The 17351-nt window shown below is 40.9% G+C and overlaps 1 protein-coding gene across 1 annotated transcript; it reads right to left on the bottom strand.

Annotated features, from left to right (window-relative positions):
* Nucleotides 1-2487: 2487 nt before the first annotated feature.
* LOC139417395 (TBC1 domain family member 22B-like) lies at nucleotides 2488-16764 on the bottom strand. The gene is made up of 12 exons (XM_071166665.1): nucleotides 16582-16764; nucleotides 12591-12940; nucleotides 12256-12423; nucleotides 10590-10660; nucleotides 10079-10207; nucleotides 9553-9618; nucleotides 5313-5427; nucleotides 4345-4451; nucleotides 4109-4184; nucleotides 3864-3991; nucleotides 3610-3705; nucleotides 2488-3334 (listed from the first exon to the last, which is right to left on the bottom strand). Exons 1-12 carry the CDS (start codon nucleotides 16635-16637, stop codon nucleotides 3206-3208), a joined length of 1491 nt encoding a protein of 496 aa, XP_071022766.1. The 5' UTR covers nucleotides 16638-16764; the 3' UTR covers nucleotides 2488-3205.
* Between the last annotated feature and the right edge of the window lie 587 nt (nucleotides 16765-17351).

Below are 17351 nucleotides of genomic sequence, written 5' to 3'. Positions count from 1 at the left end.
CATATTGTGACGAAACAAGCAACCATGAATACAAGAATGACTGTCACATCTTTCCTACCATAGCAGAGAAATGGGTATGATAGTTGGAAATGTAATTACTATTCCTGATTTACATCAGCTAAGTGAGGTCAAGGCAGGTAGCCTACGACATAACCCCAATATCAACTGGTAGGCTACTACATAACCCCAATATCAACTGGTAGGCTACTACATAACCCCAATATCAACTGGTAGGCTACTACATAACTCCAATATCAACTGGTAGGCTACTACATAACCCCAATATCAACTGGTAGGCTACTACATAACCCCAATATCAACTGGTAGGCTACTGCATAACCCCAATATCAACTGGTAGGCTACGACATAACCCCAATATCAACTGGTAGGCTACTACATAACTCCAATATCAACTGGTAGGCTACTACATAACCCCAATATCAACTGGTAGGCTACTACATAACCCCAATATCAACTGGTAGGCTACTACATAACCCCAATATCAACTGGTAGGCTACGACATAACCCCAATATCAACTGGTAGGCTACTACATAACCCCAATATCAACTGGTAGGCTACTACATAACCCCAATATCAACTGGTAGGCTACTACATAACCCCAATATCAACTGACACAAAACAAAAGGTCAAATGACAACATTTCAGTTTTCCATGTTAGACAGTAAAAGAAAGAGAGCATTACACATTCTTATAACAAAGGCTTGAAATACAGCTGTGTTGATATCACAGGACACCGTTTTCAATAGATCAAGTAACTGTGTAGGGAGGGTTACTAAAAGTTTCCTCTGAAAATCCCCATCAGCATTTAGCAACCCTCAGAGTCAAGGCAAAACACAGTCAATTACTATATAACAAATCTGAACATTTGACTTCTTAATATACACAATTTTCACTTCTATAAAGTTTACAGACAACTGTTTAAGTTAACCATTACTAAATAAGAGTAGATGCTGTTGCAAACCACAAACAGGGAAGTACAACAGTCATTTTCTCTCCTATCTGAAGAGCTTCCTGGATTGTCGTTATATTGTGTGGCAGATTGTTGATTTAGATTGCACTGGTTTGTACATTTCTTCAGGAAGAGGAAATAGATTTGATAAAGTGTCAGATCCCCTTCAGGTTTACACGATTTGAAGGGTAGACAAGTCTCATTCAGTTGCAAATGACAAATTCATTTTTGATCCAATTGATCAACTTTCATACGTGCCACAGTTTCATATAATCTAGAAAGAAAATTGAAGTCTGACGATTACTAAACAAAATAGCAAATAATCAGATGATAAAATCCAGCTATTTCTAGTTCAACTAATACTTTATATCTAGTCCAAACTTTACAACAATACATCAACAATTAAAGGTTGCTATTCTCATCCGATTCACATTGAGGCCTTGGGATTCAATAAGGCACCCCTATAGATAAGCCCTGAAATAAAGTACCTTTTCCTGGTGTACAGAGCGGCTATAGGTAGCAGCCGTGACTCCTCCCGTATCACGTTGTACTACATTGGACCATTTCTTCACAAGATATTCAGACTGGCCTTTTGCTGGACTCAATATTCCCACGAAGGGAACAAGTGGGGACAAAGTGGTCAAATATATGTGGGCTAGCTTTACCACAGAACTCTTGTCATAAACAAACGATAAACAAAATAACTCAAGTATATTCTCTCTGAAACTTAAAGGATGATCAAACTGTCATTGTCATCCATTCAGAGTTCGGTTAAAACTTTTGAGACAAACAATACTGATTTAATGCCAGTATGAATTAATTTGAACTAGCCATTAACCGATTAGCCAAGTACTTATCCCTTCCAGATTAAAATACCAGTCATTTATACAGTACAGTATAGAGTTCCAACAGCAGAACTCACAGCTGTATGCCAGGACCCTACTCGATGCCTACGGCGTGAACTGTAACAGACTACTACTGAGACGTTCAAGCCACTGGCTCTAAGATAATACACTGCAGAGTCGGTGGAATGAAACTTGCCAATGCAATTATTAACAGAGAAAGACGGCAAGAAAAATATTGTACAAATGGTAGTTCAGGCCAAGGTTTTTAAGGGAATAATCTATACGCATGTGCAAGGTATTTTACAGTATGTCCGTCAGTCATGTCAGAGGAATAAAAACCTACATATCAGCATCTCTACATATCTCTACATATCTCTACATATCTCTACATATCTCTACATATCTCTACATATCTCTACATATCTACATATCTCTACATATCTCTACATATCTCTACATATCTCTACATACCTACATATCTCTACATATCTCTACATATCTCTACATATCTCTACATACCTACATATCTCTACATACCTACATATGTCCTGTTTTACAATCTGTTCACCAGTGCATATAGCAGTGGTTTTCAACCTGTGTGACGCAGCACACTGTTGTGCCTTGAGGAACTTTCAGCTGTGCAGTGAAACTTTTCCAAATCGTAATTATTATTTTTTTTGGGGGGGGGGAAACACTAACGAATGTGAACTGTGGAATTTGGACTTGGGAGCACCAGCGCCGTTCAGATAATACATCGAATGGCACATGGTTCCATCTGTGTGGCTGTTTCAAGTCCAGTGCGCTCAGGCTGTTGTTACATTTTGTATCATTTGAGGGGTGCGCATCACGAGAAAGTACATTTATATCCCTTTAATTCGCTTGTGAGAACAATTAGCATAACCAAGTCTGATTAGGTTTAGCTGTACCACAGCCGTTGCCGTAGAAACAAACAGAGCGTGGCTTTGTGTCCGTGGTTGCACCTTTAACAATGCAGAAAACTGTTCATATGTAGCCCAAACCGTAAAGAAAAAAAAAAAAAAATATATATATATATATATATATTTGTAACAGACTATATATATATATATATATATATATATATATATATATATATAACCGGACCTATAAAAAAAAAATCTAACTCGGATTAACAGGACACTCTTTAAGGGGTAGACACACATTCAGATTAAGGAACGATCAAATTAACTCCATTTAACCTATAAAAAACATTTGTCACAGAAAATAGATGATTTGCAGTATGGATCATGTAAGATGCATGCCATTACCACTACATGAATAGGGAAATTGCAGGTGTGCAGCACAATGTTTTATCCTATCAAGGTGTGCCACAGTTAAAAAAAAGAGTTGAAGAACCAGTGGCATAGAGGCCTATCTCTTGTAGTGATTGGGCGCGTCAGCGAACATATACTTGAGTCTGTATGCTTCAGCCAGGAGAAGGCCCACTTCCTCGTTCCCCCAGTGGATTGTAGGAAGGTTCTGGAGTAACATGAGAAGACCCTGGAAAGGCAGAGACACATTTTATGACATAAGCACCATTTTTGGAACTGGATGGGATGTGTGTCAATAATCCCGGATGGGCCTCAGTCACAGTCACCATCTGCAAAGTGTCATGAACACTGAAATATGCAGATACATTTTTTTAATGAGAGCTTTTCACTGGAGGGTCTGTCAGGCCATAGAAAAAAAGGTCATATGTTTTCAAATACCTTGATCAACAGAACCTGCTCGAGTACTGTACAAAACAGTCCAACAGTCGACAGAATTAATGGTACCTGAAAATCGACCATGGAGAGGATCTCTTTGCGCCACTCGATCAGGAAAGCAGCACAGACGTAGAGGTGGAAGTGGGAGAAGCCCTCTTGTTCAGCCTGCAGGGATAAACGACAGGTCAGCATGTGATGAACACGTACACATCATCTATGTAAATCCCACAAACATTCAGATCTACATGCAAACGTTGAATGCAAATATCTATATGTGTGTGTGTGTGTGTGTGTGTGTGTGTGTGTGTGTGTGTGTGTGTCACCTGATAGGTGTCCCAGAGGCGTATGGTGCAGCGTAGAGGCAGCTCTCTCATCAGCAGGTTGTTCATCCAACGAAAAGCAAACTGCAGGTACTCCACCTCATACCTCTTAAAGTAGTTGTGTATGTCCTCTGTGAGAGAGAAAAGGACACAGCCCCACAGAGAGATGAAAACTGACCCTGAGGTCATCTGAAATAATACACACTGGCCTCAGACACTGTAAACAACACGAGGAGACCATATCTCACCATCGATTCTGCTGACCAATTCTTCCAAAGCTTTAACTTTGTTCTGTATCCCTGGCTGAGCAAAAGTGTAGTTGTCCTGTACAGATACAACAACAATAATACCAACAACACATCACGAGGAGGATTTTATTTGTGATTGTGGGGGGGGGGGGGGGGGGCTGCTGGAGACAGAGGTTCGGAATAAATACCATTGGCACAGATGGAGAAAATAACTGAATAACATTCTAGATACCAACCTGTATTCCGTCCAGCAGCTTGGTCATGCACCAGAAGCTGTCTGCCTCAATGTTCCTCTGGGTGTCAAGAGGCAAGGACGCTACGTCAAAATTCTCCACATCCTCCTCTGTAGAAACAAACCCCAAATATCACAGTCAACCACCCCTACATCCAACACACTCATGGAAGCAGAGGTGCCGGTTTGCAATGCTGAAAAATAACTACGCAGTGGGGGGGGGGGGGGGGGAGAGAATGCATGTAACTGCCAAAATAAAGGAAACACCAACAAAGTGTTTTAATAGGGTTGTTGGGCCACCACGAGCCACCAAAACAGCTTCAATGCACCATGGCATAGATTCTACAAGTGTCTGGAACTCTATTGGAGCGATACAACACCATTCTCTGTGAGAAATTCCATCATTTGGAGTTTTGTTGATGGTGGTGGAAAACACTGTCTCAGACACCGCTCCAGAATCTCCCATAAGTGTTCAATTGGGTTGAGATCTGGTGACTATTTTATTTTATTTTAACCTTTATTTAACTAGGCAAGTCAGTTAAGAACAAATTCTTATTTTCAATGACGGCCTAGGAACAGTGGGTTAACTGCCTTGTTCAGGGGCAGAACGACACATTTGAGAGATATACATACCCTTTAAACCCTCTAGGTTCCTTTGAGGCCTCTCTTTCAAAGTCACTGATATCTCTTCTTCTAGCCATGGTAGCCAAAATAAAGGGCATCTGGGCATTTTATACATGGCCCTAAATACTTCATTAACTCAGGAACCACACCTGTGTGGAAGCACCTACTTTCAATATATTTTGTATCTCTCATTTACTCAAGTGTTTCCTTTATTTTGGAAGTTAGCTGTATATTAATCCTTCGGAAATGAAATATAAGACACGATTATTGGACACCCTGTCAGAGGATTCAGTGGCCATTTTCATTTCATATGGAAAAGCCTCGTCTGGTTCACATCAGCCAACCTACCAACAAATTCGGAAAGGAATACCACAAAGAATGGAGTGACCAAGTCATTGATTCCCTGGACGTAGCCGCTGGCTGGATGGCGGATAGCCCAGATGAAGAGGATCCTCTCAAACACCTGATGAACACAAGGCACAGACAGGCATGGATACAATCCAACGAGATATTACACGTATACACTCTTAGAAATAGAGGTGTTATCTAGAACCTAAAAATGGTTCTTCAGCTGTCCCCATAAGAGAACCCTTTGAAGAAAGGGGTTCCGTGTGGAACCCATTCCACGGGGGGTTCTACATGGAACCCAAAATAGTTCTACCTATTTCGGGGGATATCCATCAATGCCCCGTACCTCACTTTATCACGAACCCCATCAAACTGCACCCAGGCTCCTCTTGTGAACGTTGAATGAAGAGTAACAGCAAAGCTTTGGTGTGTTTGGAAGGCGCGCAGTGAATTCATCTAAAATGCAGCGAATTCTAGCTTTGGACATGGGGTCAATGAAGCTTACCGTTGCTGTCGGTGTGCTGTACCGGCGTGGTGCTGTACCGGCGGTGTGCTGTACCCGCGGGGTGCGTGAGCATTGAAGGTGGAGTGGGACCAGAGGACTTACTGAGGGTGGAGAGTGCATCGGAGGAGGGGGGGGGGGGGGGGGGGGTCCACAGTGGAGCGGAGACCACCAGAGGCGAGTGACGGGGGGAGACGGTGGTGAGGACGATGGAGTAGCACCTGGGGAGGGTGCTCCATGGCAACAGAGGCGCCACCGGAGGCAGTGCAGTGGGAAGATGGTAGCGCAGTGGGAGGCGAGTTACAAGTGGATCGGGAATTCAATGAGGCCTTTGGGAAGAAAGGCTTAGATTTTGTGCACTTAAACGTCAGAAGTCTACTACCGAAGATCGATGAGATACGCCTGTTGGTTTGCAAATCAGAGGTGGGTGTCTTATGTTTTACTGAGACATGGTTGGACTCATCTGTTTGTGACTTAGAAATTGAGATGGGTAATTACTCTGTTGTCAGGAAGGATCGGAATTGGAATGGTGGGGGGATATGTGCGTTTGTAAGATCCGATATTGCTTTTAACGTCAGATCAGATTTAAGCGCTGATCCGGAGATTGTCTGGCTGGATATCTGCCATCCCAAAACCAAGCCGATTTTGTTTGGGGTGTGTGTTATAGGCCACCCAAGCAGAATGCATTCTATGAAGGTCTTATAATTGTGTTGTCAAACTGTAATGATTCCCTGGTGAAGGAAATAATTTGGGGATTTCAATACTGACGTCTGCACAAAGAATAGCCCAACCCACAATGTATTTATGCACTTTTGTAGATCACTTGCTCTGACCCAAATGATAAAAGATCCCACCAGGATATGTAAAACAGCGCAAAGTACGATTGACTTAATATTGGTGTCTGATAATCTAAAATATCGCAGAGTGGAGTAATAGTCTATGGAATCAAGTGATTATTATATTACATTTTGCACAAGGAGGATTTTTAAAGATAGATTTAAGTGTCACAACACCGTTAGAATAGAGGACTCAAAAAATACTGTGTTGAAATGTTTAGGGAGGAAGTGGGTAAAATTGACTGGTCACCTGTTCTAGATAGTGTAGGGGTAGACAGTGCCTGGAAAGTCTTTTAAATGTAGATTCCTTGATGTGGTGAATGTGATGGCTCCCATTAGACAGGCCAGGGTAAAGCAGAGTTCTAGAACTTGGTTTAATCATGAGATTCTAGAATCTATCCATGCAAGGAATAAGGCCGTTAAAAAATGTAAGAACTCTCAAGAGCAGCATGATTTTGTCCTATATAAACGTCACAGAAATGAAGCACAGAGCAGGATGGATGAAGCTAAGAGGGGTTACTTTGTTTGCTGAGAAAATAATTGAGAACAAAAATGACCCTAAAAATCTTTGGAAATCATTTAAGGAATTAGGCTGTAGTAGTACTACCAAAAACAAACTAAACAGTATTGGACTGAATATCAAGGAGGAGATGGTATATGAAAAAGCAGAGGTTGACAATGAATTCAACTCTTTGTTTACTTCTGTTTCCAGCAAGCTGGTTAGCAAGCTGCCCACCAGTTCTGGTTTGTATGGAAGCAACCAAGTCAATAAGTATTATGAAGAGTGAGGGGTTCAAACTCTTTCTCTTTTGCAAAGGAAGCAACAGCCAAAATAGTCAGTATGCTGGCAGAGCTTACATGCTCCAAAGCCACAGGCCTGGATAATATTCCTGCAAGGTTTCTAATAGATTCTGCTGAGCAAATTGGCCCTTGTATTACGCATATCATTAATCTCTCTCTTGAACAAGGCACCTTTCCCAGGGACATGAAACAAGCTAAAGTTATACCTCTGTATAAGAAGGGGATAAAGTCTGACCCTGGGAATTATAGGCCTGTGTCTATCCTCTGTGTAACATCAAAGATCCTGGAGAGAGTTGTACATGAGCAAATGTATGAATATGTTAACAAACAGGGTCTAATGTATGATTTTCAGTCGGGTTTTAGAAAAACCTACTCCACTGATTCATGTCTACTTTACTTGACTGACTTCATCAGGAAAGAGATTGAAGAGGGAAATCTGTGTGGAATGGTACTGCTTGACCTACAGAAGGCCTTTGATACAGTTAACCACTGTCTCCTAATCTCCAAACTGGAGGCACTGGGGTTAAGCAGTATCCCTCTAGGCTGGGTAAAGTCCTATTTATCGGGAAGGGAGCAAGTAGTAGAGGTTAATGTCTCAGGCAAAAACCAATGAGTTGTGGCGTTCCCCCGGGGAGCGTGCTTGGGCCTCTGCTGTTTTTGTTGTACATTAATGATATGAAAGATGTTTGTTCATGCCGTATTTTTCTTTATGCAAATGACTCCACACTTCTGGTGTCTCACAAAAGTAAAACTATGTTGGAGAGCATACTTAGCACAGAGCTTACTAACATAAGCAAATGGCTTGGAGATAATAAGCTATCTCTGCAATTATTTTTGGATCCAGACCTAAATTGTGTAGGTCGTCTGAAATCAGAGTGGGATGTATCCTTGATGGATGTATCCTTGATGGAAGCTTGGGAGGTGTGAGCATGGCCAATAAGGTGCTAGGGAAGGTTAATGCCAGGAGTTTTTGGCTAGAAAGTCCAAGCTGCTAGATAAGGACTCCATGAAAGTGCTAGCTACTGCCCTCATTCAATGCCATTTTGACTATGCTAGTACTTCCTGGTTTGGGGGCTTATCTAAACTTATGAAGGGGAAGCTCCAGATAGCCCAGAATAAGCTGATCAGGGTAGTATTGAAGGTGAGTCCACGTACTCAGGAGCTGAGGCAGGAGCTGCTTTCAGGAACTAAACTGGCTGCCTGTTGAGGCTAGGGTGTCCCAGATTAGACTAGGTTTGGTTTACAGGAGTATTTATGGTCCTGCGCCCAGATATCTAAGTGATTACTATCCTCGTGTTAGGGATGCACACAATCACAGCACCAGTTCAGGTGTAATGCTGGGAAAGGTACTTTCTTGTGTACTGGAGCCTCAGAATGGAATGAGTTGCCTCTGTCCATAAAACAATGTCCTCTCTGGGCAGCTTTATAAATAAAGTTAAAATATGTTTGATGTCTTCTGTGCCCATATGAATAACCCCTATGATGTAACTGGAATGATGAGATAGATGTTCTTCTTCTCTGTTTTTGATGAGATAGATGTTCTTCTTCTCTGTTTTTGATGAGATAGATGTTCTTCTTCTCTGTTTTTGATGAGATAGATGTTCTTCTTCTCTGTTTTTGATGAGATAGATGTTCTTCTTCTCTGTTTTTGATGAGATAGATGTTCTTCTTCTTCTCTGTTTTTGATGAGATAGATGTTCTTCTTCTTCTCTGTTTTTGATGAAATAGATGTTCTTCTTCTCTGTTTTTGTTTTATTATTTCACTGCCATACTGTGTTCCATCTTGCCTAGTCATCTTGTCTCAAGAGGACCACAATGGAAATAAGTCCCAGACTTTATTGTGTGTTATCCTCTATGATTTTATTCATGTGCATGTATGGCTTTTGAGTTGTAATGTGTGCTTGTTTTTTTTTAAATGGTCAAATTAATAAACTAAACTAAACTATCTGAAACCAAAAAGGGTTTTCCTATGGGGACAGCTGAAGAACCCTTTTGGAACCAGTGTATTAAAAAACCCATCTATGTAAAAAAATATAAAAAATGAATTGTTGCCTATCCATGCCAGGCCAATAGTATGAAGAGCTGAGAGAGAGAAGCTCACCTCTTGCACCGCAGGCTGCTGGAAAAGTGGAATTAGTGGGTTTGTCCTCGGAATATCAATGTGGATCTGTGGAAACAAAGCATGTTCTACTTAAACACTGACTCACTACAGTAGGTATGAACTACTTAAACACTGACTCACTACAGTAGGTATGATCTACTTAAACACGGACTCACTACAGTAGGTATGATCACCTTAAACACTGACTCACTACAGTAGGTATGATCTACTTAAACACTGACTCACTACAGTAGGTATGATCTACTTAAACACTGACTCACTACAGTAGGTATGATCTACTTAAACACTGACTCACTACAGTAGGTGTGATCTACTTAAACACGGACTCACTACAGTAGGTATGATCTACTTAAACACTGACTCACTACAGTAGGTATGATCTACTTAAACACTGACTTACTACAGTAGGTATGAACTACTTAAACACTGACTCACTACAGTAGGCATATGCTACTTAAACACTGGTAAACATTGATATATTAGGATTTGTTGATTCATCTATTACCTGTCTATATGTGTCTTTGTAAGTCTCGTCTGTCCTGGAGTGGTAATACTGTTCAATGAAACCAAAGTACTCATCTCTCTTCCTCTTCAGCACCAGGTCTCTGCGCTCCATGTTGACTGGGAGGTAACCCTACCATGATAGAAATGACGAGAAGAAAACATGTTGTTTATTAATCAAGAGGAAATACTCTTGACGATATTAACAGTACCGGAACAGGAAGTGTAATAAGAGAATTTTGAACATATCGCAACAAATACCAAGAGCAATGTGTGTGCAGTTGTCACATACATGCAGTGATTATTTGGGAAGTGATATTATTTCACACTGCTACAATTGCTCAGAGAAAGACATTTTGTTGAACAAGTAATAATAAAATAAAAACATTTTAAAAAGATAGGATGTGAAACCCACCCCAACATATCGTCATACTCCTTTGTGTGTTATTGCCAGCTTAGCCAAAGGTCATCATGGTACTTACAGAGAGTAGGTCAAAGGTCATCATGGTACTTACAGAGAGGAGCCTCCATGTGATGGGCCTCACTTCTCGTGGAATGCCTGACCAGCTGTGCTTCCGGAGCTCCTCTGTGGATCACAAGGCCCAGGAGATAGAATGAGAATACATACTTTACATTGTAAATAATAGAATGAGAATACATACTTTACATTGTAAATAATAGAATGAGAATACATACTTTACATTGTAAATAATAGAATGAGAATACATACTTTACATTGTAAATAATAGAATGAGAATACATACTGTACATTGTAAATAATAGAATGAGAATACATACGGTACATTGTAAATAGTAGAATGAGAATACAAACGGTACATTGTAAATAGTAGAATGAGAATACAAACGGTACATTGTAAATAGTAGAATGAGAATATAAACGGTACATTGTAAATAGTAGAATGAGAATACAAACATTGTAAATAGAACACTGGCCTTCTATTAGCTTCCTCAATCTACACTGAACAAAAATCTAAACGCAACATGCAACAAATTTCAAAGATTTTACCGAGTTACAGTTCATATAAGGAAAGATGTGAATTGAAATAAATTCATTAGGTCCTAATCTACGAATTTCACATGACTGGGAATACAGATTTGCATCTGTTGGTTACAGATACCTTAAAAAAAGGTAGGGGTGTGGATCAGAAAACCAGCCAGTATCTGGTGTGACCACTATCTGCCTCATGTAGTGTGACACTTCTCCTTCGCATAGAGTTGATCCGACAGTTGATTGTGGGCTGTGGAATGCTGTTCCACTCCTCTTCAATGGCTGTGTGAAGTTGCTGAATATTAGTGGGAACCGGAACATGCTGTCGTCCACGTTGATCCAGAGCATCCCAAACATGCTCAATGGGTGACATGTCTGGTGAGTGTGCAGGCCATGGAAGAACTGGGACATTTTCAGCTTCTAGGAATTGTGTACAGATTCTTGAGACATTGGGCCGTGCATTATCATGCTGAAACACGAGGTGATGGTGGAGGATGAATGGCACAACAATGGACCTCAGCATCTCGTCACGGTGTCTCTATGCATTCAAATTGCCAACAATAAAATGCAATTGTGTTCGTTGTCTGTAGCTTATTCCTGCCCATACCATAACCCCACCACCACGGGGCACTCTGTTCACAACATTGACATCAGCAAACCGCTCGCCCATACAACGCCATACATGTGGTCTGTGGTTGTGAGGCGGGCTGAACATACTACCAAATCTTTAAAAATGATGTTGGAGGCGGTTTATAGTAGAGATATTAATATTATATTATCTGGTAACAGGTGGACATTCCTGCAGTCAGTATGCCAGTTGCACGCTCCCTCAAAGCTTAAAACATTTTTGGCATTGTGTTGTGTGACAAAACTGCACATTTTAGAGTGGTCTTTTGTTGTCCCCTGCACAAGGTGCACCTGTGTAATGATCATGCTGTTTAATCAGTTTTCTTGATATGCCACACCTGTCAGGTGGATGGATTATCTTGACAAAGGAGAAATGCTCACTAACAGGGATGTAAATACATTTGTGCAAAACATTTGACAGAAATAAGCTTTTTGTGTGTATGAAACATTTGTAGGATCTTTTATTTCAGTTTATGAAACATGGGACCAACACTTTCCATGTTGTGTTTATATTTTTGTTCAATGTATAGGGTGTTGAGTCTCACCGAGGTCGGTGTTAGGACAGGACAGAAGGTATTTGAATTTGTCCAATCGACTCTTGTCTCGCACTGTCATGATTGGGGCCCCCGATGAATTTTGGTCAGAGATTCTGGCGACTAACGGGATGATGGGGCGGACTGGGAGAGACTGTTGCTTCTGCAGAGTGGAACGCACTGTGGAGGAAGAGAGTGGAGGATCATGGGACTGCAGAGTGACAAGTCACAAAGAGCAGATTACTGACCATATCAAGGCAGTATTGAGTTGATAATGAGCAATATCTTAAATGGGATAACACATGTTCCCTAAAACCCACCCCTGACTTTAGTGTCCTGTTCATTACCTGTATTGGTTTTGAGCTGGGCCTCACTGCTGGACTTCACCACCACTCTGCCATTGGCCTCCTCATGCTGAAGGCGGACCTCTGCTGTTGGGGGAGCCAGCCGGTCTGCAGGCCCTGGCCCTGTGTCTGGCTCAATGGTGGTGTTAATGGGTTGTTGTGGAGGAAGAGGAGGTACCTGGTGTGTGGAGGGCACGGTGGGCGGGAGAGATGAGGGATGGATGGGAGCTAAGAAGTCCTCATCCTCCTCATCGTCGATGTCCCAGGCATCGTTTGTGCTGCGGGCAAACTCGTGGAAACTAGACGCCTTTTTGGACTTGAGATTATTTGCCTTTGGAGTGTCTTTAGGAAACCTGCAGAGAGAAAATGAAAAAGTTTAATCAACGTGCCACTGGTATAAAGAAGAAACCATTGAGCAGCTACAGCTGTCTCATGGTAAACACACAATGATACATTGACAATATACACTGAGTGTACAAAACATTAAGAACACCTTCCTAATATTGAGTTGCGCCCCCTTTTGCCCTCAGAGCAGCCTCAATTTGTCGGGGAATGGACTCTACAAGGTGTTGTAAGCGTTCCACAGGGATGCTGGGCCCATGTTGACTCCAATGCTTCCCACAGTTGTGTCAAGTTGGCTGGATGTCCTTTGGGTGGTAGACCATTGTTGATAAACACGGGAAACTGTTGAGCGTGAAAAACCCAGCAGCGTTGCAGTTCTTGACACAAACCGGTGCGCCTGGCATCTACCACCATACCCCGTTTAAAGGCACTTAAATATTTTGTCTTGCCCATTCATCCTCTGAATGGTACACATACCCAATCCATCTCAAGGCTTTAAAAAAATAATTCTTTAACCTGTCTCCTCCCCTTCATCTACACTTAAGTGGATTTAACAAGTGACATCAATACGGGATCATATATTTCACCTGGATTCCCCTGGTCAGTCTACGTCATGGAAAGAGCAGGTGTTCATAATGTTTTGTATTCTCACTATATATAATATAAAAAGGAACCGCTGAACAAAAAGGTATAAAAAGGAATAGTGTAAAAAAAAAGATAAATGTAATAACGTGGAACAATCAAACTAAACAATTACCATCCACACACGAGACAAGACACGAACGTCAACAGTCTAAACTAAACAATTACCATCCACACATATTCAAAGGCTTGGCAATACAGACAAGACACGAACGTCAACAGTCTAAACTAAACAATTACCATCCACACATATTCAAAGGCTTGGCAATACAGACAAGACACGAATGTCAACAGTCTAAACTAAACAATTACCATCCACACATATTCAAAGGCTTGGCAATACAGACAAGACACGAACGTCAACAATCTAAACTAAACAATTACCATCCACACATATTCAAAGGCTTGGCAATACAGACAAGACACGAACGTCAACAGTCTAAACTAAACAATTACCATCCACACATATTCAAAGGCTTGGCAATACAGACAAGACACGAACGTCAACAGTCTAAACTAAACAATTACCATCCACACATATTTAAAGACTTGGCAATACAGACAAGACACGAACGTCAACAGTCTAAACTAAACAATTACCATCCACACATATTCAAAGGCTTGGCAATACAGACAAGACACAAACGTCAACAGTCTAAACTAAACAATTACCATCCACACATATTCAAAGGCTTGGCAATACAGACAAGACACGAACGTCAACAATCTAAACTAAGCATGCGGAAATCTATGTTGAATCAATGAAAAACATAAAGAGTTAAATAAAAGAACATCTGCTGAATGACATATAGTATAAATCCCCGTGGGTTCCATGCAGATCAGCTATGCAGAGCACTTACGTGCGGTGTATTCTGGGGTCAAGGGGAGGATGCTGTGCTCCATAAACTGGCTGTATACTGTAGAGGGGAAAGAGCAGTAGCCTAGCTGTACTTCACTGGGGAAAACGTGGGCCCATTGAGGCCTCTTTTCATGATTCATTGACACTGTTGGTCATAAGGCCGTCATTGTAACATAATAATTTGTTTTTAACTGACATGCCCAGTTAAATAAAAGTTAAATAAAATGTTTAAAAAAAATAATAATAATACAAAAAATTATATTCAGCTCATTATGAATTTTACAGGTTGAAAAGCATAGACCACCCCCAGAGCAACCATAATGGGTATACTGAGGACTTCTTAGCTCGCTCCTAAAATATTAATCTAAATTCTGTTTTGGTTTTGGATAATGTTTGTTACAGTAGTATATACTGTAGCTTTAAGAGATTCTGTGAACAGCTTGCCAGTGCGAGTGACAGACTTACTGCCACCCCATGGAGAGAGTATCCTGTTCAGCGGATGCTAGCATGTTGAGCACTCATCTGATGAGGCTACAAGAGCTGTGACCTGCAACACAGTCCAAAGGCGCCTGTGTGCCTGTCTCCCTTTGTGTTCTGACGTGAACCAAGCTCCGTCGAGGGGGAAATAGCCAAATGTTATCTAGGCTACGTTGTGTAGATAACTGAATTAGTCAAGTCACTGGGTCTTTGACACAATAATAGCTCATGTTGTAGTAAAATGACTCATCAGCTGTGTCTTTCGGGGATATTTGTAGAATCTACACTTTACCTAGTAACCTTTTAATATAATGTATTTATTTACAGACTGTATATTTGTGTAAAATGCACAATGGTAATGCCCTATCATGTCTGGATGGTATCTCATAATGGCTTATTTACGTAACTTGTTCTGTCAGGATTGGGAACAGTGTTGTTTCCTCACCAAAGGCAACACCCACTCTGTAGAGACTCCTCACATTACCTTGGTACCCACCACACCCTACCCTTGACCTGGAGCCTCAAAAGACCCGGGCAGCCTGGCAGGAAAACAGCCATTCAACTGCCTGGGCTGATTTGAGGCCTGTAATTCACAAAGCATTTTTAGAGTAGGTATGCTGATTCAGTATCAGGTCACCCCTGTCCATATAATTGTATTTATTGTGATCTAAAAGGCTAAACTGATCCTGGATCAGCACTTTGTGAATATGGGCCCTGGTCATGCATTTCCAATGTCACTGACATCTGTGTTCTCCCATCCCCCATGAGACTGACTCAATTAGTGACTTAGAAGGGCTCGAGAGTATTAAAGAAAAGCACCAAACCGGGAGGATAAACCTGTAACGAGAATAATTTGTACTTTCCATTCAACATTATGTATCTAAAATAATGGATCATATTCAATCATAAAACTGTGCATAACAACTCAAATGTAGCCTATTGGGATAGAATAACGTTATTTGCTAATTGTTCACAGGAACAAGATGAAAACGTTTGATTTTTTTCAAAAAACGTTCTGCTGAAATATTTAAACTAGGTTCAAGAGTTTTTAAAATGAATAAATCAAGATCTTCACTCTTGACCAGAAATGACTGTCAACTCTAATAGCTACAATGTTGTAATCAACTTCCCCTTATGATCGTTTCTGAAGAGATACATTGTGATACCTCATCATGGGCCATAATTAGATAGACACATTGTGTTGATTTTCCCACCGGTAAAGGGGTTCCACAACAAAGGCTCATATGCCAATCTATTAGTTAAATACTCTATTGGGGACGTTTCTGAAATGATTTTTTCTCAGTCTGCTGCATATGCTACATGTCAACATTCCCCCGTTACAGACCACCTGACATAGGTTGTATATGTAACGTTAGGTAACAACATATGTTAGCCAAGACAAAGGCATGATTGTGGCCTCATATGAGCTCTAATAAGTGCTCTAGTGCAACAAAGACCACCACTTCTTTATTGTCAAAGGCTTTATAAACTATCCATCAAACAGGGCTATTAAGCATATGTTTTATTAACCTTTAATGGCACTGTAATGACTCAAAATCAACGACGTTATGCCCACTAAAATACAGAGTTATTAACTCCTTATCAGAATACACCATTCTAATCTTAATAATCACGAGATTGTTATCATTGACGAGAGGGAGAACTGAAACCTACCTCCCTGGAACCTTTGCGTTTTTCCTCCAGAAATGAATTCTGTTATCGGTGGCCATGCTTGGAAATCCCCTCAGACCATCACCGCGCGCAGTTCTACAAATGTACAAAGCATTGGAGACGATTTTAACGTTTCCGATTCAATATACTAAACCGTGTTGTATTTTCTGCGACCAACAACAACGTTTTGACATGTGACAATAATGTTATTTTGTTGCAATTGGCGAGAACGTATAATACAGAACGATGGAGGTCGCCATCTTGGACACATTTACATGGACGTGTGATTGGCGGACGGGTTTAACAGGTGCATAGACACTTACCAATAGGAATACTATGGCGACAGAGAGTCAACCTTCTCTGAACACGCATCCTTCATCTTGTGGTGTTACAAGTAACATTCATGAAGCCGGGAAAATAAACATTCGTTATTATTATGTTATTATGACTAAGGTGTAATAAATAGTAAACTAGCTAGCCTGAGGTCTTCTCTTGGCTTGTATTTTATGTTACATAGTTAGTACTTCGTAAGGGACAGGGTTATTTTTCCAAACAGAAACAAATCAGCATGAGAACAAATACATAGACTCATATATTTCAAAGCAGAAACAATCATTTTGTAGACCTTGTTCCTAAGGCTGGGAATTGCCAGAGACATCACGATACGATATTGTCCACTTCACGATACTCAGGTGCCGATACGATATGTAATTGCGATTCTCACGATGCAATGTGTATTGCGATTTGATGTTCCAAACTTATTGCTCACTATA

Source organism: Oncorhynchus clarkii, chromosome 9 (assembly GCF_045791955.1).
Source record: "Oncorhynchus clarkii lewisi isolate Uvic-CL-2024 chromosome 9, UVic_Ocla_1.0, whole genome shotgun sequence".
In the NCBI taxonomy this organism is placed as follows: Eukaryota; Metazoa; Chordata; class Actinopteri; order Salmoniformes; family Salmonidae; genus Oncorhynchus; species Oncorhynchus clarkii.
The sequence above is the reverse complement of the archived record's forward strand: the minus strand, read 5'-3'. Positions and strand labels throughout refer to the sequence as shown.